This window comes from Crocodylus porosus, unplaced genomic scaffold (assembly GCF_001723895.1).
Source record: "Crocodylus porosus isolate Cpor-Errol unplaced genomic scaffold, CroPor_comp1, whole genome shotgun sequence".
Taxonomy (NCBI): Eukaryota; Metazoa; Chordata; order Crocodylia; family Crocodylidae; genus Crocodylus; species Crocodylus porosus.
This window is the reverse complement of record NW_017728909.1, coordinates 46,701,882-46,729,112: the sequence shown is the minus strand read 5'-3', so window position 1 is coordinate 46,729,112 and position 27,231 is coordinate 46,701,882. Positions and strand designations below refer to the sequence as shown.

General features: G+C 42.7%; 2 protein-coding genes across 3 annotated transcripts in view; one reads left to right on the top strand and one right to left on the bottom strand.

Moving 5' to 3' along the window:
- Nucleotides 1-11,773, top strand: part of SCAMP1 (secretory carrier membrane protein 1) — an 87,030-nt gene extending 75,257 nt beyond the window's left edge. For both annotated transcript variants that reach the window (XM_019532201.1, XM_019532202.1), the window contains exons 8-9: nt 2,449-2,566; nt 8,468-11,773. In XM_019532201.1, coding sequence (XP_019387746.1) covers nt 2,449-2,566; nt 8,468-8,632 — 283 coding nt within the window. In that variant the 3' untranslated portion in view covers nt 8,633-11,773. The remainder of the gene's footprint in view (nt 1-2,448; nt 2,567-8,467) is intronic.
- An 8,726-nt stretch (nt 11,774-20,499) lies between these two features.
- Nucleotides 20,500-27,231, bottom strand: part of LHFPL2 (lipoma HMGIC fusion partner-like 2) — a 116,300-nt gene continuing 109,568 nt past the window's right edge. Inside the window, exon 4 of the mRNA XM_019532200.1 lies at nt 20,500-25,553. Within this exon, the coding sequence (XP_019387745.1) occupies nt 25,297-25,553 (257 nt within the window). The 3' untranslated portion in view covers nt 20,500-25,296. The remainder of the gene's footprint in view (nt 25,554-27,231) is intronic.

Below are 27,231 nucleotides of genomic sequence, written 5' to 3'. Positions count from 1 at the left end.
GCTGACTTGAAGGTATCCAGCTTTTCAAGGTGTTCCTTTATGAGGTCAGCATTGATGGAGGGTAGGAGATCCCCCTCACCCAGATTTCCCTGATGTCTAGTCTGATTTCTAATGTCTAGTCTGAACCTACTGTAACAGCTTATTGCTGTTATTCCTTGTTACTCTGGGAGGTGCTGGAGGGGACAAGGTCTCTCCCATTCCCCACTGGTCCCCCCTAGTAAGTTTACAGACAGCCACCAGATCTCGTCTCAATCTTCTCTTGTGAAGGCTGAACAGGTTAAGGTCCCGGAGCCTCTCCTCATAGGATCTGCCTTGCTGTCCCTGGATCATGTGAGTGGCCCTCCTCTGGACCCTCTCAATGCTGTCCACACCCCTCCTGAAGTGCGGCGCCCAGAACTGGATGCAGCACTCCAGCTGCAGCCTGCCCGGTGTCGCATAGAAGGGGAGGATCACCTCCTTGGACCTGCTTGAGATGCATCTGTGGGTGCATGACAAGGTGCGGTTGGCCTTCCTGACCATATCCTCGCACTGTCAGCCCATGTTCATCTTGGAATCGATAATGACTCCAAGATCTCTTTCTGCCAGTGTGCTTTTGAGAAGGGAGTTCCCCAGCCTATAGGTATGCTGCTGGTTCTTACTGCCCAAGTGCAGCACCTTGCGCTTGTCAGTATTGAATCCCATCCTATTCTCATTTGCCCATCCCTGTAACTTGTCCAGGTCCAGCTGTATCCTGTCCCTCCCTTTTAGCGTGCCCACCTCACCCCAAATCTTAGTGTCTGTCATCTGCAAATTTAAACAGGGTGTTTTTCACCCCCTTGTCCAAGTCGCTAATAAAGAAATTGAACAGTACGGGCCCAAGGACCAAGCCCTGGGGGACTCCACTGCTCACATCCCTCCAGGTCTAATATGCCAAACTAATTTCTTCTCAAAAGAAGAAATACAGGGTGAAGATGCACTTTTATAAGCAAGCACTTATCCAGATGCACACAAACAAAAAGCACTTACGCAGATGCATGCAAAAAAAACCTCTGTTATTTCCCTTAGTGAATCAGTCCTTCTCAACCATGGTCATGTTCATAACCTCTGCTTGTCAGGGTTTCTATGAGGTTCATCTTTATTCTGCATTTTCTAATTTGGGGCCTGGGCACAATCCCTTTTGGAAATGTATCCATTTATAGCAAACATCTGTAGTTTGCCCTTCACTTTGCACCGGACACCCTGGCACCACCTTCAGCTGTAGGGTCCTCCAGCCCACTGGCTGTGGAAAGCCAGCCCCATTGTGGCAGGGGCAGGAAGTAGAAACCTGAGGAAAGGTAGGGAGCCCAGAGCCCTTGATACCGCAGCTGGAACAATGCAGGGAGCAGTGGGAATGAGAGCTCACGGGCCACAAATTAACTCCTTGCAGGCCACATGCGGCTTACAGGAACACCAGTAGGGCAGCTCTGATTTAGGTTGTCAACAAGCATCACATTTGTATGAAGAAACGTGCCCTTTTCTTAGCACAAAAAGATAGCATACATGTGGTAAATGGGCTTTTCAGGGAACAAAACGGGCTGTCCTGCCATAAAATGGTTAGCTGTTCTAACCAGCAACTTTTGTGGGGAGAGTTTTTTCTGTACTACCTGTAATGTCTGTGTACTTATTTCAGGGTCCCTAGGACACACTTCGCTGCCGTCTCCAAAGGAGAGGGAGAGAGGTGCTGGCTCCCTGATGGCCAACCCAGTGGCAAGCTGCCAGGAAGCCCTGCAGGGACCCTGCTGCCAGGACTGTTTAAGCTGTGGTGCCAGTTCCTGCTGCTGCATGAATGCTCCTGAAGAATCCTAGGGCTGTTCACACAGCAATGTGGCTTGCTGTCCTTGAACAGCAGCACGATTCCTTAGGATGATTCAAGTGGGAACACCACTGCCTTCTGCCCCTTGTAGAGGGAATTACCCTCCCTTCCCAGCTTGGATCCTCCCAGATCTTCCCAAGATGGGTCAAGCAATGGCATCCCTGCCTTTGTATAGTCCCCTTGTTGCCTTTCCAGGGTGCTGGAAATTTTTAGCTTTCATATTGGATGCCTGTCCATACCCTTGACCAAGTCAATTGGTTGGTGATTTAAAAAAATCAGATTATGTAGGATGGTGCTTTTTTTAAATCTCTTCTTGGGAGGAAAATTGCTGAATGTTATGAAAATTTTGACAGATAAACAGCTTTCTATTTCCTGATTTAAAAGACAGTTTTTTGGATGTTAGAATACAAATATTAAGATTACATAATTTAAGAAGTAAGCTTTTAAAACTACTGTAAAAAACTCAAACATACTCATATTTATAATTTCCATTTTTTTTTTTCTAAGGATGTGTGAACCAGAAATTTAAAAATGCTCCCTTAAATGGACAAATACTTTGGCTTCACTAGTATTGTGCACCATGATGAAGTTTTTTCATTTATTTATTTATTTTTTAGTGGATGGATTTCATCTCTCACTGGTCTTAACGAGAGTATTCCTGTTGGCATTATGATGATAATCATAGCAGCACTTTTCACAGCTTCTGCTGTGATCTCACTAGTTATGTTTAAAAAGGTAAGTTTATTTGTTTCATTTCTTCACACTTCCACTTCATTCAGTGTCCCTGAGGTGTGTGGTCATTTCCTTCTTAGAGGAACTGTAGTATGTTAATTGTTTATCATGTTCTTTCGAATGACAGTATTCACTCTTGAATTTTAAGTCTCATACAAATTTTCTTTCAATTTAATAAGGTACAGTTACAGTGAAACTTTTGAAACATTTAGAGCTCCCTTGTTTTGTTTCGAAGGCTTTTGTTTTGTTTTAATTTCACTGTTTTGAGCTTGAAACACATCGAAACAGCTTTGAAACAAAATGCTGGGTGAAAGTTCACACAGCCCTATCGGCTGTACTAAAATACCCTGTCTGATGTGATTCTAATAAACAGCAGACACTGTTCCTCTGTGCTGGAGTTACCACAGAGGTAGGAGCCTCTGCAGTTACAAAGTACTTGTACTCAACAAACTCAAATGCCGTGAGCAAAACTCCCATGGGGTAAAATAGGGCTGTCCCACTGGCAGCTTGTGGGTCACAAGCAACCTTAAGGGGTTAATTTGTAGCTCCAGGTTTCTGGTCCAGGTGCTGCACCCCTATCCCTCTCTTGCTGCTGCTACTGTGATCTCCAGGCTCCCACTTCCTCAGTCTTCCAGCTTCTGCTTGCTACCCCTGCCTCTGGCGATGTGGGGCACACAACCACAGGTAAAGTAAGGGGACTGAGACGGTTAGGAGACTGCATGGGAACCTGATTTTCAGAGATGCTAAATAACTTAGCTGTCACTGAAATTAATGGAAAATTAAGTTCTGTAGGGCTCTTGGAAAGTGAATAACTTGTCTTTAGCTAACTGTACCCAGACTTTAGTGCCATATAGTCTAGTCTGAAAACAGTTGTGAAGGGCCAGCAGAAACTAGTAGTTAACTGGAATATGTATTCAGAATCTTCCTTTTTGTTTATGCCTTGTGAACAGAAAAAACATAGACTCTGATATCCAAAAACTGTGTGCTCAGATATATGAGGGGGCTGACAAAGTTAGGTTCTGATAATACTTTTGAATTATCTTTAAGTGATTAATTCTCTTTTGGAGGTTTCTCATATTCCCAAAGAATTTTGTCATTCTGATAACTGGAAAGACAATTGGGTATAACATGTAGGAAAAAATCCCAGTGGCTGTGTTTTCCCTGTTTCTAAGACCATGACCATTTTTCTGTGCTAATCTGAGGTGCAGAAGAAATTTTAAGTTTCCACTTTTCTCTTAACCAGAATGCAGCAGACAGGCAGGATATAGCTATATGTTTTTCCTGCTGGTTGACATGCTTATTGATCATACAGTGGATGAATCAAAGTGTGTTGCAATATGATTCAGTTCCACTTTTTTTAATTTGTTGTTTGTCCAGATTAATGGACCTTTAGAACCTGTAGAGGAATGCTGCTATTTTAATTTCTGTGGGTTTTTGAGGTATCAGTAGGGAGAACTTTTTTTTGAGTATTACACTAGGACATATGTTATATGGTAGGGATGTCAAACTCACTGCAGCCAGATTGGGCCCACGGACCCCTTTCCCACCACTGCCATGCTGGATTCAGCACATGATACCCACCTTTGGACTTGCTACAAGTAGTGTCACCCACTTTCCCCTGGTCTGAGACCGCATGCCCAGTGCCTGCTCCGTGACCCATGCTGTGTGTGGCACTTGCACTACTGATCTGGCACTACACTACGCAGAGTGCATTCTCCCGCATGCTGCATGTGGGTTGTGGAGAGGCAGGAGTGGGCACTGTGGGCATGTGTCCTGGACCAGCTGGGAGGGGCACTGTATGTAGTGCAGTTCCTGGAGCAGGCACTGTGTGGTACATGTTCCAAACCCTGCACATTTAGTCCAGCACGTACCACATGTATCAGCTCACTCAGGGAGCACTGGGGGCTGGGTCACAGGCCTCAGGAGGCCAGATCTTTGACAGCCTTGGCACATAGGATTTTTCTATTTCCCTCCTGTGTGTACCTTCATAAAATGCACTTCACTAACTACTAAATGGAATAATCAGTGCTAGCTAGAGAAAAGTCTAGTCTGAATGAACAAGAGCCCTCCTTAATAAGGCTGCTTGTTAATCTTTGTGCAGTGTTAGGACCTTGATTAATTTAATTTAGAAACAAGACTTTTTAGGCAGGGACTGGTACATGTTAGCAGAACCATGCTGTGGAGCACTAGGCAGGAAAGTGTAAGGCTGAGAGCAGTCTGAAGGCACCAGGACTAGGGAAGTGTAAAATCAAGCTTGGCTAATCCAAAGGGACACTGCCTTATTGACACCAAAAGCTTTGTGGAGAAGATGCTTGCTGATTAAAGAGCCAAGTTCTGAGCGCCATGTATATATTGAATATGCCAGGAATTGAATCTAAGGAAACTATTCTATAGGGCTGCACTGATAAAGATTTTCTTGGCTGATAGCCAATTATTAACTAGCCATATCAGCCAATATAGATCCAATAAGCAATATTTAGTAATCTTGTTGAATAAGCTTTAGTTCAAGCGCCCCCACTGCCCTTTCTAAGCATGGGGATGCTGATACAGGAGACACGGAGGCACTTTAATTGGAACAGCTCTTGGATCCATTCTCATTAAAGTGCTGCTCCCCTTTTCTGGAGCACGTATAGAAGCGTCCTGTGCCACTTGCAGCCCCTGCCCTTCAATCCCAGGCTGGGGGCAGCTGCCTGAGCCGAAGGCTGCCCAGGGCTGGATAGTCTTTGGGCACTTAATTAAAGTGGCTCTCAGAGCTGCTCTCATTAAGGTGCTGCCCCCCAACTTCCCGGAGGCTTCTTTCCTGCTGGGGGAAGGACCCTGCTGCACATGGGGCAGCAGGGTGGCGTTAACAGTGCTGTCTTGACCCAAGTCAGTGTTCACAGGAATCTTGTGTTCTCTCCTTCTCAGTCTCTTGACAGTTGCTTTGTTTCCATCGATGTTCTTTCAACTTTATGTAATAATTTACTCCTTTTTCCTCTAACTCTGCTTGACATCATGCAGATCTCGCTATCTTCTACTTGTCCCTGCTTTTAATTTTAAATTTAAAAATCATTCCAAATCTGGTCTGGAGTGTTAGCTCATCGAATTCAGAGGTGTAGGTTGTAGCTGTGTTGGTCTAAGGACATAGGCAGACAAGGTTCTTTGGGTAAATCCAATACCAGATATCAATAAGCTAGTCTAAAAAAAGATATTGGATTTACCCAAAGAACCCTGTAAGTTAACAGAATTTGCATTCTCCTTCACCATTCAAACAAGTCTCAAATTTTCTAATTTGGAGGCAGGAGAATGTTCTTTTTTAGCATATTCTAAAAATTGTCACCGAATTTCCAAGTAAGCATTGTTTTCCTTCTTCCCTGTAGACCACTAACTTGATAGAACAACTTTTTCATTACTCAAATTTCCCAAACTATTTGATACCAGTCAGTAATTTTAGGGGTTGTCACTTCCCTTCCAGGCTTTTGCAGTTGTAATTCTTGCTGCCACTAGATCAATTCTTTACAAGTTTTGTATTTTGCAGATTCCTGATCTGATGGTTGGTATCCTACTATTTCCCTCACAGTGTTGCCAACCTTTTCCAGAACAGTTTAATTCTGGGACATATCTGCCATATGTGGCAGAATCCTCCCAGCTGACTGTACTCCCTCCAGCATTTGCCTGTTCCTGTACCAACAATGCATTTAAGTGGGGTGACATGTGATTGATACAGGACTTCTAAATAATTTTCTTTTATTATCAGGCAGATGGATATGTGAGGACTCTTGATCCAGATGGTCTTCTAGTCTTCACCAGTAACTTGTGATCCAGTATTATTAGCCCAGTTTGTCATAAACAGTGTGGGGTTTTTTTTCTGTATGACTTTATTTGCTTTAAATGACACAGACAATAGTCTTGTGTCTCGTTGCCCTGACCAGAATTTTTTTTTCAAATTCTGTCAAATTTCTACCAAGTTTGGCCTTTCTTTGGGAATGTGTAGAAAAGTGTCTAAATTGCAGGTATTAGAAAAATGGCATTTTAATGTCAACCTGTGGTATGCTGCGTTTCTCCTACATGTATTTTATTTATCTAAAATGTATGATACCAGTATGTTGCAAGTTATTAAAGCTTCCTAATTATTAGGGCTAAATTCAATATTACTATATATAGTTGCTAAATGTGATGGGTATGAGCTTAATTTCTTGCATGTTATCCCAGGTTTTGTTGTTGTTGTCATAAAGGGATGATTTTATATTGAATTTGAATCTGGAAGATTTTTTTTTAGCCATGGTAATATACTATGTTTGACTGTTGAATAGTGTGTTTGCTCTAACCTGGTGCTAAGTGTGAAGTGGTGTTATCTAGTACCCCAGATTTTGAAGTTGGCTGGCTTGAAAGTATTATTTAATGTTTGAAACATTTTTGCTGAAACCTTTACAGGATGCTATTTGTTTAAACCTGGGTCTCTTATTTCCTCAAACAGGTTTATTAAATGTAGTCTGTTATTCATCCAAGAGATTTGTTGATGCTAAAATAGGTAGAGTTTGAAATAGACAAAAAAGATAAGACAGCTATACATAAAAAGGAGTAACTACTTCCTTAAGATACTTGGCAGTGAATATTACAAAAAGTGGCAGGAGTTGTACAGTTCTAATTATAGTCTTCTGATTGAAAGAATCAAAAAAGACTTAACTTGGTCAAAATATGAAATTTCAGTTAGGTAGAATCTCAGCAGTTAAAATGAATATTTTAGCTCACATTAATTTTCGATCTGGTCCTACACTAATGTCAGGGAGTTTTGACTTGTCAGAGTTAACTAAATCCTGAAACCTTGCCATATTTTATTTATTAATTTATATTTCAGATGTATTAATTGGTTGGGTAATGAATAACATAACACTCTCTGCATATAATGCTAATTTATGTTCCTCTTGTCCTGCTTATGCCCCATATATTTGAATTATTTTTGACTGCTTAGGCAAATGATTCCATTGTCATAGCAAAAAGAAGGGGTGATAATAGGCATCCGTGACATGTACCTCTTAAATGGTGAATTTTTCTGATAAGAGTCCATTTTACCCTTGTGGCTGCATTTGGATTAGAATATTGAGTTGATTAGCCAGTTTTGAAATTTTGGTCTAAAAGCATCTAATGGTGGGGTTTTAACTGCCAATTGACTTGATCAAAAGTTGTTTCAGCATCCATTGATAAAAATAAGTGGGGCTTATTAATCAGTTCTGTGGGATGAAATCTTTCCTAACGTCTCTTAAACCAGTAATCAACAACCTATGGCTTGCATGCTGGATCTGGCCCCCAGGGCTAGGAGCTTCCACAGTATTTCTGTGGAGAGAGTTTTTGTTCAGGCAGCCAAGAGAAATGGTGGTGGTGGCAGCAGCAGCGTAGTGGAGGGAGGGGAGTGACTGCAGCTCTGTCTCCAGTAGCAGCCGCATGGGCTGGATTGGAAGCAGCCTGTAGTTGGAGCTAAGCTCCATTTTAAAGTAGCCATCTGGTGCAAAACATTGCCACCCTTGCTCTAAGCAAGTTGCCCCTGTATTTTGTGGTAGAGAATTAGCAGGCTAAGTTGTACTTCATATAAAGCATGTTTCCTTTGCTTTTAATTGGTTTTCGTGCCCTTAGTAGCTGTTCAGCTTTTTGCATCGCTTAAAGTTTAAGTCTATAAAGTATTGGAAATTATTGCTTAATCTTACGACGTTGATGACCACTGAAGTGCATAGTTCTAATGTCAGCAAAGATCCACTCTCCAGCGTTGGAGATTAAACTTCCATCTCGTGTGTTATCCTTCATATGCCTGTTCAGTTGGAAGCACTGAATTTCTCCTCCTGTTTGCTATGCTGTTTACAAATAGAGCTGGTGTAAAGCTTGTCAATTCCTAACCCTTGTGTCTCTCTTCCTTTTCTCCCCTTTTTTTAGGTGCATGGCCTGTACCGCACAACTGGTGCTAGTTTTGAGAAAGCCCAGCAAGAATTTGCAACAGGTGTGATGTCCAACAAAACTGTACAAACTGCAGCAGCAAATGCTGCATCTACAGCAGCCACAAGTGCAGCTCAAAATGCCTTCAAGGGTAACCGAATTTAGAAAAATACAAAACTCACTATTCTGACTGAAATTTTATTTTCCAGGTGTGTATTCTGTTCCCTAAAGACTCATGTTCAAAACACACACAGCATGTACATCTCTCCTTCAGCTGTGCATGGGCTAAAATGGGGAAAAATCTTGGTTTATTTCTTTATACATTTATTTATCAAAAAATACTACTTTGACCCCTTTGTACAACTCCATACTTTGTGGAGAAATGATAATCTAGTGGACACGTTAACAAGGATCTGGAATTAATGGTACTTTCTGTGATCACTTAAATATATGTAGGATTTTTTCAGTAATTTGCTCTGGAATCTTTCATTTTAACTTTGGGAACACGCTTTGGAGCAGTTATGTTTGTTCCTAAGAACCTGTTCCCTTATTTCCATGATGAGAAGTAGGGCAAACTTGAAATTTTCTGAAAGTTAAGATTTGGCTATTACTTATGCTTTTTCAGGAGCTGATGAAGGATGGATATGAGTATGGTAGATGATGTAAAATTTCTCTCTTTTTTTTTTTTAGGATAAGTCTTTTGATATCAATCTATAATTTGCATGATTACTGTTGAGTTATCTTACCATGCTGAACTAGTGTTTTGGTCCAGAATTTATCTGTACCACTTATTGTAGGGTTTATTTGTATCTATTTTCATGGAGTATTTTGCATCAGAAATGGCTTTGGTGCCTAAATAATTCTCACTGAGGGAATGTGTAATGCGATGTACAACTTAGAGAAGTGAAAAAAAGTTTCCATCAGGCAGGTAAATGATTCTGTATCTGCTGTTTTTTAATTTTTCAGTATTCACGTCCTGGGGAGAGAAGCATCTTACTAAACAAAACAAACGTTTAGAATACCCCAGTGTTGTTTTTTTACCCCCTTTTAAATGCAGTGGCACTTTTGTTGTGTTTGGGGTTTCTGGATTTTTTCAGTGTGAATTTGTGTTTAACAATGGTACTAAATTCTCTAGCCTTGTCAGTCACTCCATTTATTGCCTGTCCAAAAATCTGAATATACAGTATTTAATTTTTTTAAAGGACCGTCATCTATAATTAAGCTTTTTAAACTGTATTTAACACATACTTTAATTTCTTTTAACACACCTCAGCCTTCATGTGTGATTTGACTCGAGCTGAATAAAGCGGCTTCTTAACTATTTTGAATTGGGGAATTAAGAGGTTTTTATCTTTAACAAGGAAGAATAAAATTTAAACTCATGTTGAACTGGATATCTTCTAGCTTATATTTGAATGTGGTGTTGCATAGTGTTTCATGCTGGTAGTTACCTTTATATTTTCCAAATCTTAATCACGAGTTTCAACAAAATCATGCTGCTTTCTATTTAATGCCATTCCATATCCTGGAGAGATGCATGTTGGTATTCTGAACTGGTTTTAAAAGCTCAAAATGCCTGTTGCAGAAAGTGAGATCACTTAGGGGCCTGATCTCCAAATCTCTTGAGTATTCTCATTGAAATCAGAAAGACTCCTCACAGGAGTAAGGGTTATAAAGAGGACTTGTTCTGCATATGGATTGTTTCTAATAGATGGATCATCTCATTGTTTTTACTGATATTTTAAAATAAGATATTTGGAAAAACCTAGACTTGATAACTGGGCCAGCATAGCACTTGTATGCATAAAGTCCTTATGTAAACTAGAAGTCTACCTTGATTTTTAAACTTTGAAGTTTCAGCTTCAGTATTTAGGGTAAATGTGGCAAACTTACCATGTCAGCAAAGCGTTATAATACAGCCTGTGCTGAAGTTGCTGTTCATAAATATGCTGTTTTCTAAAATAATTTTCTTTGCCACAAAGTAACCAGTGTAATTGAAGTATTGTTTGTAATGGGGAATTGGCAGAACTTCTTCTAGTACTTTACACCAGTAGAGGGGATGTGTTCTTGTTTGTTGGTTTGGTCTTTAGTGTTCCCTCTAAATTTCAGTTTTGTGATTTGAGATCACTGTTCTGCATAGGGATCTGGTAGCCCATTTCTGCCTCTCAGTCTGATTCTCCTTTTGTGAATCTTTTTAAGGAAATACGAAAATTGTGCCCAGGAACTCCAGCAGGGGTAGGGGTAGAGCCTGAATTAAGCATTTTTCTGTCTTTTGGGATTTCCCAGCAACATAGCCCTTGTATTTAAGTTGACTGGGACACTGTATAGTACAGCATTGCCAGAGTAATGAAGGAGAAATGCAAATTGAAACTTTAAGAGGACAGGCACATACATGGTTGCATCTTTAAGATATCACTTGGAATGTTCTTGGAACATCTGTATGTTGCCTGAATTTGTAATGTCTTCCATTTCAATTGCAGAGGTAAGACTATAAAATGAAACCATTGTTCAGAATTAAACCCAGTATGAATTTCTTTAAACTACTATGGTAGTCTTAAAATATTTGTGGTGCAAAGGGAAAAATAAACTTAGCTTTGGAAACAGAAGGCTGATGTTTGTTAAAATATATTTTATACTTTACTAATTAGGTTTTACAGTCTCTTTATCAAATAACACAGTAGGCACACAGTTTGTCATTTTGTAGTATTGTGGCAAATCTAGTACAGAGTATGAAGTTTAAACACTGGAATGTCAGTAGTCATTGATCTTGTAATTTAGGAGTTGGGTTTATTTATTTGAGGGATATTTGTATATTTTGTAAATTACTAACAATGCTCTGCCATCCTGGTGAATGTCCTGGTACTGTACAAATGCACTCATTCTGTCCCTCTGTTGCATGTCTAAGTAGTTCAAAAGTTTTGTATATTTATTGTATTAACACAGTGTCATAGAATAAAAATACCGTTTCCTGGATGTTTGCTCTATATAGTTTTAAACAATATAGGGATTTTTTAAGGACAGAATAACATGCAGGAGGGCTGATCTGTACAAAAGTACCATTTGGTTTTTATAATCTGTATATAAATTCTGTAATCTGTTGCAATGAGAAAGTAAAATGTCCACAACACATCAGTATAATGAGAATCTGCTCAGACAGTATGATGGAAATCTTTAGCAGCATATGTATTTGTGCTGCAAATTAAAAGTGAAAGAAACCAAACAAATGTTTTGTCAGTGCTGAATGAAACTACAAGTATTAAGCACCTCAAGATTTTACTTTCAGTAAATTGAAACTGCTGAAAACCATGTTGGTTTTGCTACTGTTTATTTTCCTGTTTTATGTACTGAATTGACATGTTATCACTGTGTTCTGTTGTTTATTTAGGCAGATCATCACTGCCTGCTGCTGTTTTGTATAAATACAATACTCCCCTGGGGGGGGTGTTATTGAACTTATTATCAGTTTATCTGAAGAATTTAAGGGGATAATTCTGAAGTAATTTTATGCAGATTTGGGCACTCTGGTACTTGCAAGTGTATGCCCTAAGGTCACTCTTGCTCTAGTGCATCGTTTTTAATCTGTTATATGGAGTTGGAGGGGAATTGCCTACACTTTAGTGAAATTCTGCCACCAGCTTCCTCCTTTTCCTCCCCCATTTTTTTCATACATGTATCCATTCTTGTCAGTAAAATACCATCTTTAAAGGGGCAGTTCTAACATTGCAGCTTTCTGAACCTCTGTGGGCTTAGTGCATCTCGGGTAACATTTAAGAGGGTTAAGCAAAGAGAAACAGCTTTTTTTTTCCTTGCTTTTTGGTCACAGTTGCACTTCCTGTCTCATAATTAAACTAATAACAAAGGTGTACTGTTTTGTGGGAAACCTATATGCTTCAGGCTGTGCATAGGTTACCCCAGTAGGGGGAAGACTTCCCTAGAAGTAGCAGGAAATCATGTGTGCAGGGCTTAGAAGGAACCTGAATGTAACTGGTAATGCTCTCGAGGCATAGCAAAATGAATGTGTAATTGTATCACAGGTAACAGGGATAACGATATTGATACAGTATTCCCACCAGACTTGGGTTGTTCACTTGTATTGCCACGTCTTCGCTACATGAAAGCCTTTTAAAGGATAATTTTTCAGAACTATGAAGTTTAAAATAGTGACAGTGTTTCTTCAAGCAGTATCATTTAATGCATGTGGCTATATTCAGTCATCTCGTTCTTTTAATAAAACAAAACCCCCCAAAAACCCAACACTAACCCTTCTCTAGGCTTGCACATTTGATTAGAGATGAGTCCTTACCTGTAAACCCTTTTACTTGGATACATGCAGAAATAACTACGTTAACCCAACATTCTCTCTGCACACAAGTTAGTTTGTTGTATTATTACTGTACATTTTTAGTTTTAAGGCTTAAGGCATCCATCTGCTTCACGATCCTCGGTAGGTCTGACAAAGAATGTCTTCCATTTAAAACCTTGCCTAACTTTATCCCAACTGTGTAGGTGGTCCAATAAAAGCAATCAACCTAAGAAATCCATAGCTCTTGCCTAGTTTCTGGACCATCACAACAATAAAATCAGTCTTACGCTACCATCTTTTTGTCAGTTGATCTCTTCTTCACCTTCCTTGTCTCCAGCTTGAGCTTGAAGAAACCTGTGTAGTTTAGAGTTATATCTCCAGAGTTGGGTGTGTAGGACTGGGGCAAGAGGGAAAAACGACACATGTTGGCTACAGTGAACACTTGTATCTGAACACCAGGCACCTGCTAATTTCACTGTTTTAGCATAAAAACAACTGATGTCTGTAGTTGCAGCTAAAATGATTCTCACAGTTTCCATGATGTTGCTATCTAACATCAGACCAGGGGTTGCAAGCAGGGTAAGTAGTTTGCAGGCAGCTTGCTGGGAGTAAGAGGAGGGGGAAGAGAAGCCAGGCACCAGATCCTGCCTAGGGAAGGTAAGTCAACCAAAGCTCCCTGTGCCTTTGGTTTGCTGAGTGTTTGGTGGGCTGTGCATGTTTGGGGCTTGTGCTCTGAGAAGCTGGGAGTGTTGCTGGCTGAGTGATTGCTGCCAGGGCCTGACAGAAGCCCTAACAAGGGGACAGAGCCAATGCAGGCTCAGCAGGGTATAAAAGATGACTGAGCAACCAGGGAGCCAGGGGCTGCAAACAGGCTAGGCAGTTTTCAGGCCAGTTTGCAGGTTAGTTTGGCCCTACCCCCCTTCTGAGAGTAGAGCCTTTCAGCTTGGTGTGTGGGAGCAGGAAAAAAAGAACCGTTTGGGGCCATTGAGCAATAAGCAGGCCAGCTTCCAGGTGAGTTTGCTGGGGATGGTGGGCTTGGAAGGAAGGTAGCGAGAGAGAGAAGGCAGATCAAGAGACTTGAGGAAATGGCTGGAGGACTTTGCAATGCCAGAGCCACTGCCTCTGCTTGCACCTGTGATGGTTCTGTGTCCAGGCAGGACCACTTGCCATCAAGGCTTCCACCCAGGCCCGAGTTTGGCACTTTGGGGACTGCAGCTTCCTACCAGTGACGGCCAGGTCGGAGGGTGCCTGCGGTGTGAGTGGTGCCTCCTGATTTGTGTTTCTCAGGGAACAGGCAAGAGAGCTAGAGGAGGAGGTGGTGAGGCTCCGAACCATCCTCTGCGATGGAGGAGTTCATTGATTTTTGACACTGGAGGAGACTTCCAGGACAGTGGAGGGAGAAATGCCAGAGGCAATGCTAGAGAATATAGAGGATGTGGAGTCCTGCATAAAACTACTTGAGAGAGGAGGGTGGAAGCTGGAAGCCTGTGACCTCTGGCAGCAAGCAGAAATCTTCACTTCTACCTGCAGCAGTTTGTCCGGAGAACAGGTCTGCAGCACTAGCAAGAGAGAGGGAGGAGCATGCTCCATTGGTGGAGGAGGACAGGCCAGACCTCACCAAGTTGGGAAAGATCAAGACGACCACCATCAAGAAAAGCAATTGTTGGTGGTAGTTGGAGACTTCCTTCTGTGGGGGGAGAGGGAGCCATCTGCTGACCTGATCTACTGTCTTGGGAAGTCTGCTGCTTGCCTAGAACCTGGATCCAAGATATCACAGAGGGATCACTAAGACTCATCTCGCCCTCCGAGTACTACCCCATGCTGCTCATCCATGTGGACACCAGTGGTATTGCCAGGGGAGACTGAATGGATCAGAAATGACTACAGGGCTCTGGGTGGAAGGGTGAAGGGGTCTAGGGCTCAGGTCATGTTCTATTTGATTCTTTCAGTTAAGGGAAAGGGCCTTGGCAGGAACAGGGTTGTCCTGCAGATCAATACCTGGCTGCACAGGTGGTATTGCCAGTGGGACTTTGGCTTCTTCGACCATGGGATGTTGTTCCAAGAAGAAGAATTGCTGGGAATAAATGGGATCCACCTAAGATAGGGAAGAGCATCTTTGCAGACATGTTCCCTAACCTAGTGAGGAGGTCTTACTGAGAGTGCAGGAACAAACCATCCCAGTGTGCAGAAAGACTAGCTAGTATGGCAGAAGACCACCTGGCTTAGTAGAGAAATCTTCAGGAAACAAAATCACAAAAAGGAAGCCTATAAGAAGTGGAAACTTGGACAAATAACCAGGGAAGAAGTATAAGCATATTGTTCAGGCATGCGGGGATGAAGTCAGGAAGGCCAAAGCGCAGTTGGAGTTGCAGCTAGCAAGGGATGTGAAGGGTAACAAGGGTTTTGACAAGTATGTCTGTAGCAAGAGGAGGATCGGGGAAAGTGTGGGTCCCTTACTGAATGGGGGAGGCAACCTTGTGACAGGATACAAAAAAGGCTGACGTGCTTAATAAATTTTTCACCTTAGTCTTCACAAACAAGGTCAGCTCCCCAGACTACTGCATTGGGCAGCACAATTTGGGGAGGAGGTGAGCAGCCAGCAGTGGTGAAAGAACAGGTTAGGGACTATTTAAAAAGCTGGATATATACAAGTCCATGGGGCCAGAGGGTGCTGGGGGAGTTGGCTGATGAGATTAGAGCCACTGGCCATCATCTTTGAAACCTCATGGTGATCAGCGGGGATCCAGGTTTTCCGTTTCCCATGGAAAAACAGAGAAGACTACAAATTTCTCATTTTTATCAGTGAAACCTGGATTTTCCCTTTTAGATGAGAAACCCATGGATCTCCCCATTTTGTAAAGAGCTTTGCAGACTGGCTGAGTTCCAGCCTGTAAGAGCTGTTTGCAGAAAGGGGTGGGAAACCCCTGAGGGGAAAGGAGAGGGCGAAGGGTGGGGCCCAACACTCTCACTTTCCCAGCAGGACTTTGGGGGACACTTAATTTTAACAATGGATGTGGGGGGGGGGGGCGTTATCAGAGAATTAGATTTTTATCAAGGAAAACCAGGATCCCTTGTGATCAGGAGAGGTTCTGTATGATTGAAAAAAGGCAAACAGTGTTCATCTTTAAGAAAAAATGGGGGGAAAAGAGGATCCAGGGAACTAAAGATTAGTCAGCCTCACCTCAGTCCCTGGAAAAATCATGGAGCAGATCCTCAAGGAATCCATTTATAAGCACTTGGAGGGGAAGGTGATTAGGAACAGTCGGCATGGATTCACCAAGGGCAAGTCATGCCTGACCAACCTGATTGCCTTCTATAATGAGATGACTGGCTCTGTGAATGCAGGAAGACCAGTGGATGTGGTGTACCTTGATTTTTAGCAAGGCTTTTGATGTGGTCTCCCACAACATTCTTGCAGGCAAGGTAGGAAGTATGGGTTGGATGAATGGACTGTAAGGTGGCTAGAAAACTGGCTGGAGCATCAAGTTCAGAGGATAATAATCAATGGCTCAATGTCTAGTTGGCAGTCGGTATCAAATGGAGTGCCCCAGAGCTCAGTCCTAGGGCTGGTTTTGTTCAGTGTCTTCATCAACAACCTGGAAGATGGCACAGAGTGCACCCTTAGCAAGTTTGCAGATGACACCCAGCGGGGGGGGGCGGGGAGTAGTAGATATGCTGGAGGGTACAGCTAGGATTCAGAGTGACCTAGACAAATTGGAGGATTGGGCCAAAAGGAATCTCATGAGGTTCAACAAGGACAAGTGCCAAATCTTACACTTAGGACGGAACAATCCCATGCACCAGTACAGGCTGGGGGCTGACTGGCTGGGCAGCAGCTCTGCAGAAAAGGACCTGAGGGTTACAGTGGGCAATAGATGAATATGAGCCAATAGTGTGCGGGCCCTTGTTGCCAAGAAGGCTAGCAGCATACATTGGTAGGAGTGTTGCCAGCAGGTTAAGGGAAGTGATTATTCGCCTCTGTTCAGCACTGGTGAGGCCTCATCTGGAGAACTGCGTTCAGTTTTGGTCCCACCACTACAGAAAGGGTGTGGACAAATTGAAGAGAGTCCAGCAGATGGCAACAATGGTTCAGGGGCTGGGGCACATGATTTCTGAGGAGAGGCTAAGGAAACTGGGTTTTTATTTACTCTAGAGAAGAGAAGACTGAGAAGGGATTTAATAGCAACCTTCAATTATATGAAGGGTTTGAAAGAGGATGGAGCTAGACTGTTCTCAGTGGTGGCAGATTACAGAACAAGGAGCAACGGTTTCAAGTTGCAGCAAGGGAAGCTTAGGTTAGGTGTTAAGAAGATTTTTCTTACTAAGAGGGTAGTAAACCACTGGAATCGGTTGCCCAGACAGGTGGTAGAAGTTCCATCCTTGGAGATTTTTAAGAACCAGCTAGACAAAGCTTTGACTGGGATGATCTAGTTGGGGATGGTCCTGCTTTGAGCAGGGAGTTGGACTAGATGACCTCCTGAGGTCCCTTCCAACCCTAAGTTTCTATGGTTCTGTGATCTCTGCCGAAGTTAAGAATGCACTTTAGAACTGAGATCAGGCTAGTGAGATGAGCATGACTTCCCCTGAAGCTACCTTTCTGCCAGTACAATGAGGGTGCTTCCTTGCCCATTCACTGAGTGTTCTTTCTACAGAAATGCTTGCTGTACTACCATGCTTTTGATCTTTTTCAAAGAAGAGAATTGGGGTTGAATGTGTCAGACTATTTATTGGGGGGCAGTTGATTTGGAAAGCAGGAGGAAAGAGGGGCTGCATTTCTCATTCTGTGCTCTGCGTTGGCATGAGGTGCGTTTCCCCACCCTGCCCAGCCAGACCAAATTGATTTTACATCTCATTGCATCCTCAGGTACTGTTAAATGTATGGCTACTAGCCACCTTCACAGCATGGCTTCTGTCATTTTTTCTACTTGAAGTTCACAGGAACATTGCTCTGCTTGAAGGCACAGCAAGTCAAGTGTTTGCACATGGAAGCTTTCCTTCCATATGAAGGTTGTTTTGCTAAAAGCACTTAGCCACAAAGATACCAACATTTTCAAAGCCTGCTGCTACTGTCCTTTTCTAAATACCCATTTTGCTAATATATAACAAAACACCTTGATACAGTTGCTCAGAACTTGGGACATTAGTCTGAGATGCAGCTGGATTTTGTAGGCAAGTAAGGCTGTTAGGCAAGCAATAAATGGAGTGTCACAGAAATATAAATTGAAGCTATTGACTGACTCCCATTGTGTCTTTTTGGAGGCCATTTAAATAAGGAAAATTTACCTGAGCATTGGATTTCATATTTCTACTTCTTCTAACCTTGGGTGAAGCCTAGTCATTACTGTTCCTCTCTGCAAATACACAAATTTTAATTCCATAAAGCAAGACATTGTAGCTTGTAGGACAGTCAGCAGATGAGCAATACTTCTTCAAATACAGGCATCTTCCAAAGGAAGCAACCTCATCCAAGGTTGAGAGGTACCTCTGTGGTGATGCATAATATCTAAAAGGGAGTTCTGATCTAAGTTCATTTCTGTGAGCTGTAGGAATAGCACTTAAGAGCAAAATCCCCATGAGCAAGAGTCATGGCAGAAGCAGACTTAGTTCTGATGCTGTAACAACTTACTGCTTACCTTGAAATCAGTGGAGCTGAGGAGGTCATTTAAAACTCATTATTATATTTCAGGGATTTTTGTTTTCTACGCTAGTGTCATTTGGTGGTTTCAGATATTTGGACACTTAAAAAGAGGCCAGTGTAGAAGCAGCCTTTTTCAGCAGCACTACCCAGGAGTGGATTGGGGGGGGGGGGGGGCAGCATTGGTGGTACAGCTACCACCTCTCTCCCTGCCCCTCCTTTGATTCCTGTTCTTCTCAAGTTTTAAAACTGCCTGGCAGGACAGCAGCTGCTTGTCTGTTTAGGCAGGGCTGATGGCTGTTATCTACTTGATTCTAGCTAATCTCTTCCTTCTTGTAAGTGTTAACAAACCTTGATTTTTTTCCACTAACCAAACTAGTTTTTCTTCTACAGTTAACTTATTATCTACTCCTAGCAATATTTCTCTGCCCCACCCCCACCCCCCCAAAAAAAAAAAAAATCTCCCTTCCTGTCCAGTAAAGCCATGCCACTTCTTGGCCTGTACTGAGTGGCTCTGTTACTAGGGGATTTGAACCCACAGCAATTGGAGACAGGGAATGGAGGGGCAGGGCTGAAGGCAGGCCCAGCTGTGCGGCAGTGCAGCAGTTGGAAGCAGGAGGGAGTTCAGTGGGCAAGGCTATGAGGTGACCCTTTCATGGGTTACTTGTTAGGGTGGATGATGGAGGCTGTGTGAGGCTGATCCAGCAGAGCAACCAGGGGCATCATAAGGCCAGACAGATCGAGAGGGGTTGCTCACCCTAGTAAGAGAACTGCAAATGGCTGGAGCAAGTTTTCTGACCCCAACTATTTATTTCTGTTTGTTGAGGATGGAAGGTAGCATTATGGAGTAATGGGAGGGGAAGGAGGACTACTTACAACCCTTCCCTATGGGCATGGTTATGGGCCATGAGGGTGGCAGGAACTGTTTGGCTGCATTTTGAAAGGAGACTCCTGGGAGCTATGAGGGACTGTATGGGGAGGCACAAGAAGCTTTTGGGGGGACAGCAGCATGTGGGGCAAGGAGGGGCTGGGGTGTTATGGGGAGGGGTTTTTAGGAGCTGAGGGTACAGTTGATGTGTGGGGGTGAAATGGGTATGAGGGACTGCATCTAATAGGGGTAGCGGAGGGCTTCATGGGGTGTAAGAGAGAGAGTGAGGGGTCAGAGGACTGGGGTGTGATGGGAACTAATCTGTGCAGTGGATACTTGGGGCAGGTAGGGGCCAGAAGGGAGTGAAAGGGATGGTGGAGTCTGAGACTTGGGTCATGATAGGGTAGGGTTGAACATTGGGAGGGTTATGTGTGTTAATGGGACAGATAGGAGCTGTGGGCAGGAACAATGTCTAAAGGGTGGTGAGGGGCAATTTGGAGCCATGAAAAAGTGTCTGGGGAGACCCTGTTATGGGGGTGCAAGGGGCAATTCTGTCTCTGGCTGGTGGGTAACAGCTGTACACCCCCCCACACACACACACATCCCTCTTCTCCAGCTGGCAGTCCAATTGTATTTGGCTTTGGTTTTGCTTGGTTCCTAAACTTATGCTAGCTAGGCTTGTAGCATAAGTAAGAAACGAGAAGATAATTGGAGAAAAATGTGTGCTGATGCGCAATAAGGCACTACACCGGGGTGAGCAAAATGCCGCCTAGGGACCGGATGCGGCCTGCCAGGCCATTCTATCTGGCCTGCGGGGCCCCTAAAAAATTTAGAAAATTAATGTTCATGTCCCCTGGGCTGCCTGTTATGTGGCCCTCGATGGCTTGCCAAAAGTCAGTAAGTGGCCCTCTGCCCAAAATAATTGTCTGCCCCTGCACTACACCATATGTACTCCCTTTTCAAAATCCTGGATCCACATGTAGTACTACCTGAGTGATAAAGTTGTCCTTTAGTGAAACAGTGGCACCTACTCTGATCCCTCAATCTCAGAGCACCCATAAGATAAAAAAAAGTATGTTTATGGTAATACATTTGTTTTAAATCTTTGTAAACTCAATTGTTCGATGATGCGCATCTTAAAACATTTTCTTATCCAGCTTTCCCACTCCCAGAGTCATGCTGTGTTTACCTTGCACATGTATTAAATAAAACATTTACGTCCAAACTACATTTAATTATAAAGCCATTTTAATGCAACTTTCTTGTATGAAAACAGTTACAATTTTTAAGATCACACACTTAGTGATCAAAACCTAAGTGGCAGCCAGGCAATACAATGCCAAAACCATTGTGAAATCTACAATACTAACACAATATCCTAATATAAATTTTCTAAGTATAAATGTAAACTCCTTGATCAGTCTTGAAATATCCAAGTATATTCAAGCTAAAGTCAGATTTCTGTTAGTAAGAATTAGTCTGCAAACTCCAGTTTAATTCAGATAAAAATGTTATTGAGTACCTCACCAATATTGAAAAATGCTGCACACCACTAGCTTTTAAGCACACCAGCAGCACCAGAAATAAGCTATGGCTCAAACTTTTTGTCTAGCTGGATTGCTACAGGCTACGTTCTTTGTATTTTGCTGAGTGTCTTGTGTGGCTTTGTCTTCACAACAGAGGCAGTGATAGCTGTAATGTAGCAGGGCTCCCTCCTCAGGGATGCCTGAGGAAATGTGAGCTCTGCCTTTAAAACTGAGAAGTGGGATATTCTGATTTAAAATTCATTTTGATTCAGCCTTAGTATTTAATCTGAATTCCAGGACCTGGAGATGGGTGATCCTTTGTTAACAGAGGCACACTGTAGACAAATTGAATAGCAGTGTTTTTTAAATGCCTACTAGCTTATAAAGCCCATTAAGGAACACTGTCAGGTCCTGCTGAGTGTTTCAACATCTAGGTGTTAAACTACCACAGAGGTGTGTGGCTTCACAGTCAGTATTAAGGCCATAAATTTATACCAAGAGCAAAGTATTTCAAATAAACGTAGAAGAGATTTGAGTTGGACCTATTAAACTACAGTCCATGTGATCTTATTTGCTCAGACAATGACTGAAGTATTACACTGAAAGTTAAACTGTTCTCAAAAGCAAAAGTCTAACCACTTGGGAAGTCCCTTTTCAAAGCGTATCCCAATTAAAAAACAAAACAAAACTCCCCTCCCCCGACACTTCTGTTATTGCACATCTCACACAAAGTTGTGTGTGTATATATATATATATATATATATTTAAATATGCTACACTTCAAAAAAAGGACTATGGCACTTTACTGAATAATATGGTTATGAAGTGATGAAACCACAGATGTTTAAAGAACTTTTTACACAAAATAGAGTATGTTACAATCTTGAGCTTGTTAGCACACAGGTTTTTACAAATCCACAGCAAACATTTTGAGAGCTTCTGTAGTGCATTAAGAAGCAGATACACTTCAGGTCCCATAATGAAGTTGAACTTGCCTAAAACTGACAGAAAATACATGTTTTTGAAGGTCATTGTTTAGGAGAAGGTGAAATTCAGCAGAAATTTTAAACAACCATAAAAAGCAGTGTGTTTACATATCTGAAAAAATGAAAAAAAGTTCTGTGGCATGAAACCATCTTATCACTTGCTAGAAAAACAGAACCCTGAGAAAACTAAGTCTGATTTGTTTCTGCATTTCTTCCCAGCGTGTCTTCCCCTCTGTGCCAGTCACTGAGCATGGGTGGATGAACATAACTGATTATGTTATGGTAGGTCAGTCTGATGTTATGTTATATCAAAACAGTCAGAGAAGCTGTCCCTCTTTGGTCACAAGATCAGAAAACAAAAGCAAAACATTCAACTAAAAGAATGTTCTTTTATCAGTGTACTGTATTCTAAAATCCAACACTAGCATTTTTAGCACTTTATAGCCAATGTAATGCAGCATGTTCTAATAATACATTATAGGGGTGGTTGCAGAGTTTTGTTTTGTTTTATTCACAAAGGTCATAGACAGTGTGCAGTCCAAAGCAGTGTACTGAGGCATTGCGTTATGCACCTTCTGAACTTAGTGGTTTGACTCTTTTTACGCTATATGACACTAATATAAAGGGGGAAAAATCACACAGTAGAATCAGAATATAAAATCTGCCTTCATCCTAGTGCCATTTCCGTAATGCTTACTGGACCCTCAAGCCCCATGAAACAGTCTTTATGGTGGCAGCTCCTCCAACCTGTGCAACACCCTTTCTAGTAGGGGGCTGTTAAGGGCCACCAGCTGCAGGAGGGTGGTTCTTTACAGAGGCAGGTCAGTCATCCCCTGGGAACATCTGGCTGGATGTGTGCTCTCAGCATATGAAAAATCTATTTCTAAAAAGGAGCCCTGCTCAGCCACACCAGGCAGAGGCACCTGCAGCGATTTTTTTTTTTTTTCCTCCCACCACCCTTTGCAAGGGGACAAGGGAATTTTTTATGCCAACTCGCCACATAAAATATAGCCTCAGCCCACAGCTTTATTTTATTAAACAACCAAAAGAAAAGTGAATTACCTGTTTTCAAATCTGTACAAGAGAGCAATGAGGTGAGGTGGCCCGGGGACCAGGCTTCTCAACAGAGAGCTCTGGGTTTAATATCAGGAGAGCTTCACAGTGCAGATTCCTGTGGCACAGGGCTGTCATCATACCCTCCACACCGTTTCAGCCTTCCTCTCTTAAGATGGGAGAGAATGTGCTTGTGGTTGGGGAGCAATGGGCTTGATCTACTCTGCGCAACACAAGAGCACTGTCTGCTGCCCAGGCAGTCATGGAGGATGGTGATGAGCCATAGGCTGTGTAGTTATGAAGTGGTTACTCTAAGACTTGGCACTGCATAGGCTCTGGCTGTTACTCCAGCCCATCCACTAGTACTGAAGAGGCAGCCTTGGGTGGAAGGTAGTTAGAAACTGGGTCTTTGCCTGAATGGCAACTTTCATTTTAGAGCACTTTTGCTGTTATACAGAGAGCCACAATCAAGCAAGCAAACGGGTCAAAGTACTAGTTTGGGGATCTCAGAATAAAAGTATTCCACTTTAAGAAGTGAACAAATAGATTTAACCAGTTTTAAATCAGAGTTTGAAAAAAAGATAAATAATTATAAGATAAGGACAGTCTCATTTCTAACCAATTAAGGTTAGATGCCTGAACCCTCACCAGAATCTCTCGCATTAAACAGTGCCTTTCCAGAACTGTGTTGCTTAACAGTGACTGCACAGAAGGTGTGGTGGGTGGGAAGCCCCTAAAAGTCTTCTAACGGAGCTAACTGTCAGGAGCAGCATGAGCTCCAAGAAGCCTGCAAACTAGTTGGTAATTTGTTTAAACCTACTGTCTGCATTTTCCTCAACTCCAGGTCAGCAAGTGTAAATGCAGCAGAATCAGGAAATGAAGCCTCACTGCATTTCTATCCTAGTGTTTCTCTCCATGGTGAATCACTTGTATTACCCAGAGGAGTGATTCATACCCACTTTCTACAGAATTTGTTTGATTGTAACACTATAGAAAAATGGTAGAATTCAAATGGCCACATTTGGTAAGTCTGGGTAGCATTTTAACAGGATGTTTCAACCTTCAAAGCCTGCCTGTATTTCTCCTCTTTTATCAGCTGAACTGTTTAAAAATAACTCCATTATCATGTTGGATTTTCAAGCATTATTAAATAAACAAGTCATTGTGCTCATGTTTCCAACTTTTCTTTTAATACCTTTTTTGTTTGCTCTTGAACAATCACAGAACCTGGAGAAACACAGTAAGTAACAACAGAATGGCTCCGGGAAAGGAATGTTATTCGTGGCAGGCTTTATTTCTGTTTCTGCTGATTGTGCTAGAAATGGATCCAGAGCAAATGTGGTTAAAACAAAAAGGGAAAAGATCTTCCCCTAACCATTCAGACTTCAGCATGGTCTCTTGATAGGTGTACTATTTATTAAAGGCTAACCTGGCTCTGGGCTTCCAGACAGTGGACTGGGAATGAGGTTTCCATTGGCAAATGAGAGTGAAATACTGAGCCATACTTGTACTAGAGATGGAGTCACTGTCGGCTCTTGCTGGCATTCATATGGTAATAGTGACAACTGGGTTGCAGAAAGAATAGTGTCTTCCCTGAATATTGAGGTTCCTGGGATTCCCAGTAAAATCCCATATAAAAAGATTAAGTGTTTCACATGCTAGTGGTAAAGGATTATTCTACCAATGTTTATAATATACAGTTAAACCCCAGTCTAACAGGTCCCCTGCTTGTGTTAGGAAACCAAACTAACTTCAAATCTAGCTGCTGAAATGTAATAGGCCCGCTACTTGGTACTACATTTTCATGCCAGAACAAACATAGCTGTAAAGTTGAGCCTTTACCTCTATTTCTTTATACCGACCTTTTAGGAGGAGTTAATGTCAACTCTTTTCTCTTCATCACACATTACATTATCCAAGAAAGTTGCTGTGCTTTAAGTAAATTATAAACTCAAAAAGCACCACTATGAGCTATAGTACTGAACCAGGTAGCAATTAAATGTTCACAGGTAACTGAAGCCCTTCAAAGCAAACCCTGATTAAATAGGCTTGTCCTGGACATAGGGGAAATGTGGCAGCTGTTACTGTAATCACAATCCTTCAAAGTGGTCAAGGGAATAACACAATCCAATCGCCTCAGAATTTGTCGGCTCTATAACAAGGTTTATTCACGAGATACAAGGTTCTCCCTCCCCTCAGAATTATGCATACGTTGCTGAGTCCTGGTAAAGTATTCAAGCTCCAAAATTTCTAGGGATCTACATTCCTTTGCTTGGGATCCTCATCTTCTGCTCCTCATTGCCCAGCAAATGAAGACGTACTGTTTTAGTTAATTCAAGGCCAGAATGCCTGGGGCTCAATCACAAGTAGTGAATACAAGTCAGCAAATCCTTTATCTAGTTGTCTGAAAGTGAAACAGGACTGAAGTCAGTATTTCCCAGGCAGCTTTCTTCCAATGTTAAAGGAGGCAAATCAGGTTTTTCCCTTCCTCGATTTCTTCTTGCACTTTGTCGCTGGATGTAGCGATTTCAGCTTGTGCTGAGAAGACTGCACAGATGAATGTCAGAACAGTGCCACCAATAGCAGTATAGAAGGCCCAGCCCAGTGAGCAGTCTCCAAGTTTGTAAGCAGAAGCATAGTGTCCACAATAGCTTACTGCCTTCTGGCAGCCCCAACCTGCAGGGTACAGCATCAAGCCTAAGATAAGGAAGAGGCCTAAAAAAAAAGTGCAATAACAAATGATCAGTGAGCAAGTCGCAGGCCCAGGCTTGCATGCAGGAGTGATTTGTTCACTGTTCCTTTACACCTGCCACCCTCCAAATAACAGGAAACAGATAGAAGAAGCCCCATAGTACAGGTAGGTTCTCCCTACCCTATGAGGCTGGTGCAGCCTCTAGGGCACACTGCACTTTGCTCTAAGTTTCCAGTCCTTCCACCCCTTCTCCTGAGACGGCCATTTCAGACTAGGAGCTGTCAAAGTTGTTCCTTCAATCCAGGCCATGTTTGTATCCATGCAACACATCGCTCCTAGGTACATACTTCCTGGGTGGCTCTCAAGTGTGCCTACCCAGTGTGTATATTTATACCTTCAAATCCTTGTCAGTAATTGTTGTGGCCCCTGCTTGAATCCTCATTTAGCCAAGCCACATTTAGTTTATTTAATGGTTTCTTCCAAAAACAGCTTGTCTAGTGCTTAAACACTTGCGCTGCTTTTCTCTAACTGTTCCCCAGAAGTCCCAGTGATCTGGCTACACCCAGTATCTAACAGCTGGGGTGAAAGGCAAGTCTCTTGGACCCAGCTTTCCAGGAGATGATGGTGTAGGACATTCATTATGGTGGTTTTTATAACAGGGTAGGGGGCTGTTAGGATTTGACCTACTGCCTTCACTTTGGAGCTAAAGTCCAAATGTTTGGCACCACTGAGTTCAACAGCTGTTCAGCTGCAGTCCAACCACGTGGGCTGATTCAGGCCCTGGGCACATACATTTCTGCTGGGGGATGGGCACAACCACATAAGTCTGCATAGCCCCAAAATGCTCAGAGCCCAAGCTCATGCCTAGGCCCCAGTAAGTTTCTCAGGGTAGGTATCCTCCCTCCTCTCTCCTGTGTGGGGTCTGGCCTGCTGCTCTGACTGGGCCAGAACCAGGGGGAGCAAGACACTGAATCTACTGTCCAGTGGGGTTGCAGGTGGGTCTGGGTCAGGTCCCTGCTCCAACGACCATTTAATTATTTAGATAAAGTGAAGCAGCTTAAAGGGGAGATGGACACACAGCAGAAAACCCATGAATCCTGGTAATTGGCACAGTCGAATATAGGAGACCTGGCTTTCTCTCTGTGCTCTAAATCAGAGTGACAATTTGATTAGTGTGAAACCAGTACATGGGTGATTGGTGCTGCCTTAGTTGGGGGGAGGAAGGGGAAACACTCCAGCTCCCCAGCTAGCACTTACAGGGGGTGGGCAACGGTGCTCCTGCCTGCCTGTTGCCTAAGTGGCAAGTGTGGCTGGTCAGGGGGTGCACCTGCACCCCCTATGCATCACCACTGACCCAGTGGGCTGCGGTGTACAATGGGATGGGGAAGGGGAGTTGGTTCTTTGGTTTTCTGTGAGAAAATGCTGTGGGGAGGGTTAGGTGCCAAGAATGGGCTTATAGCTAAGAATCTTGCCCTTCTCTTTGGCTTAAGCAACTTGTCACTTGCTGGTTGCAAGGCTCCCATTCTCCCCATGCAGGGTACAAAAAGCCTGCATGCCTAATTTGGGGTTGAGATTCTACTATGTGGCAAGTCACTGAACAGCTAGGTATTACAATGCCACGTCCCTTTGTGAATGGTGCCCTTAGGGTGTTTCAGACCTTAGCACTCCTTGATTGAGGCTAAGGTGGCTGCAGGTACCAGT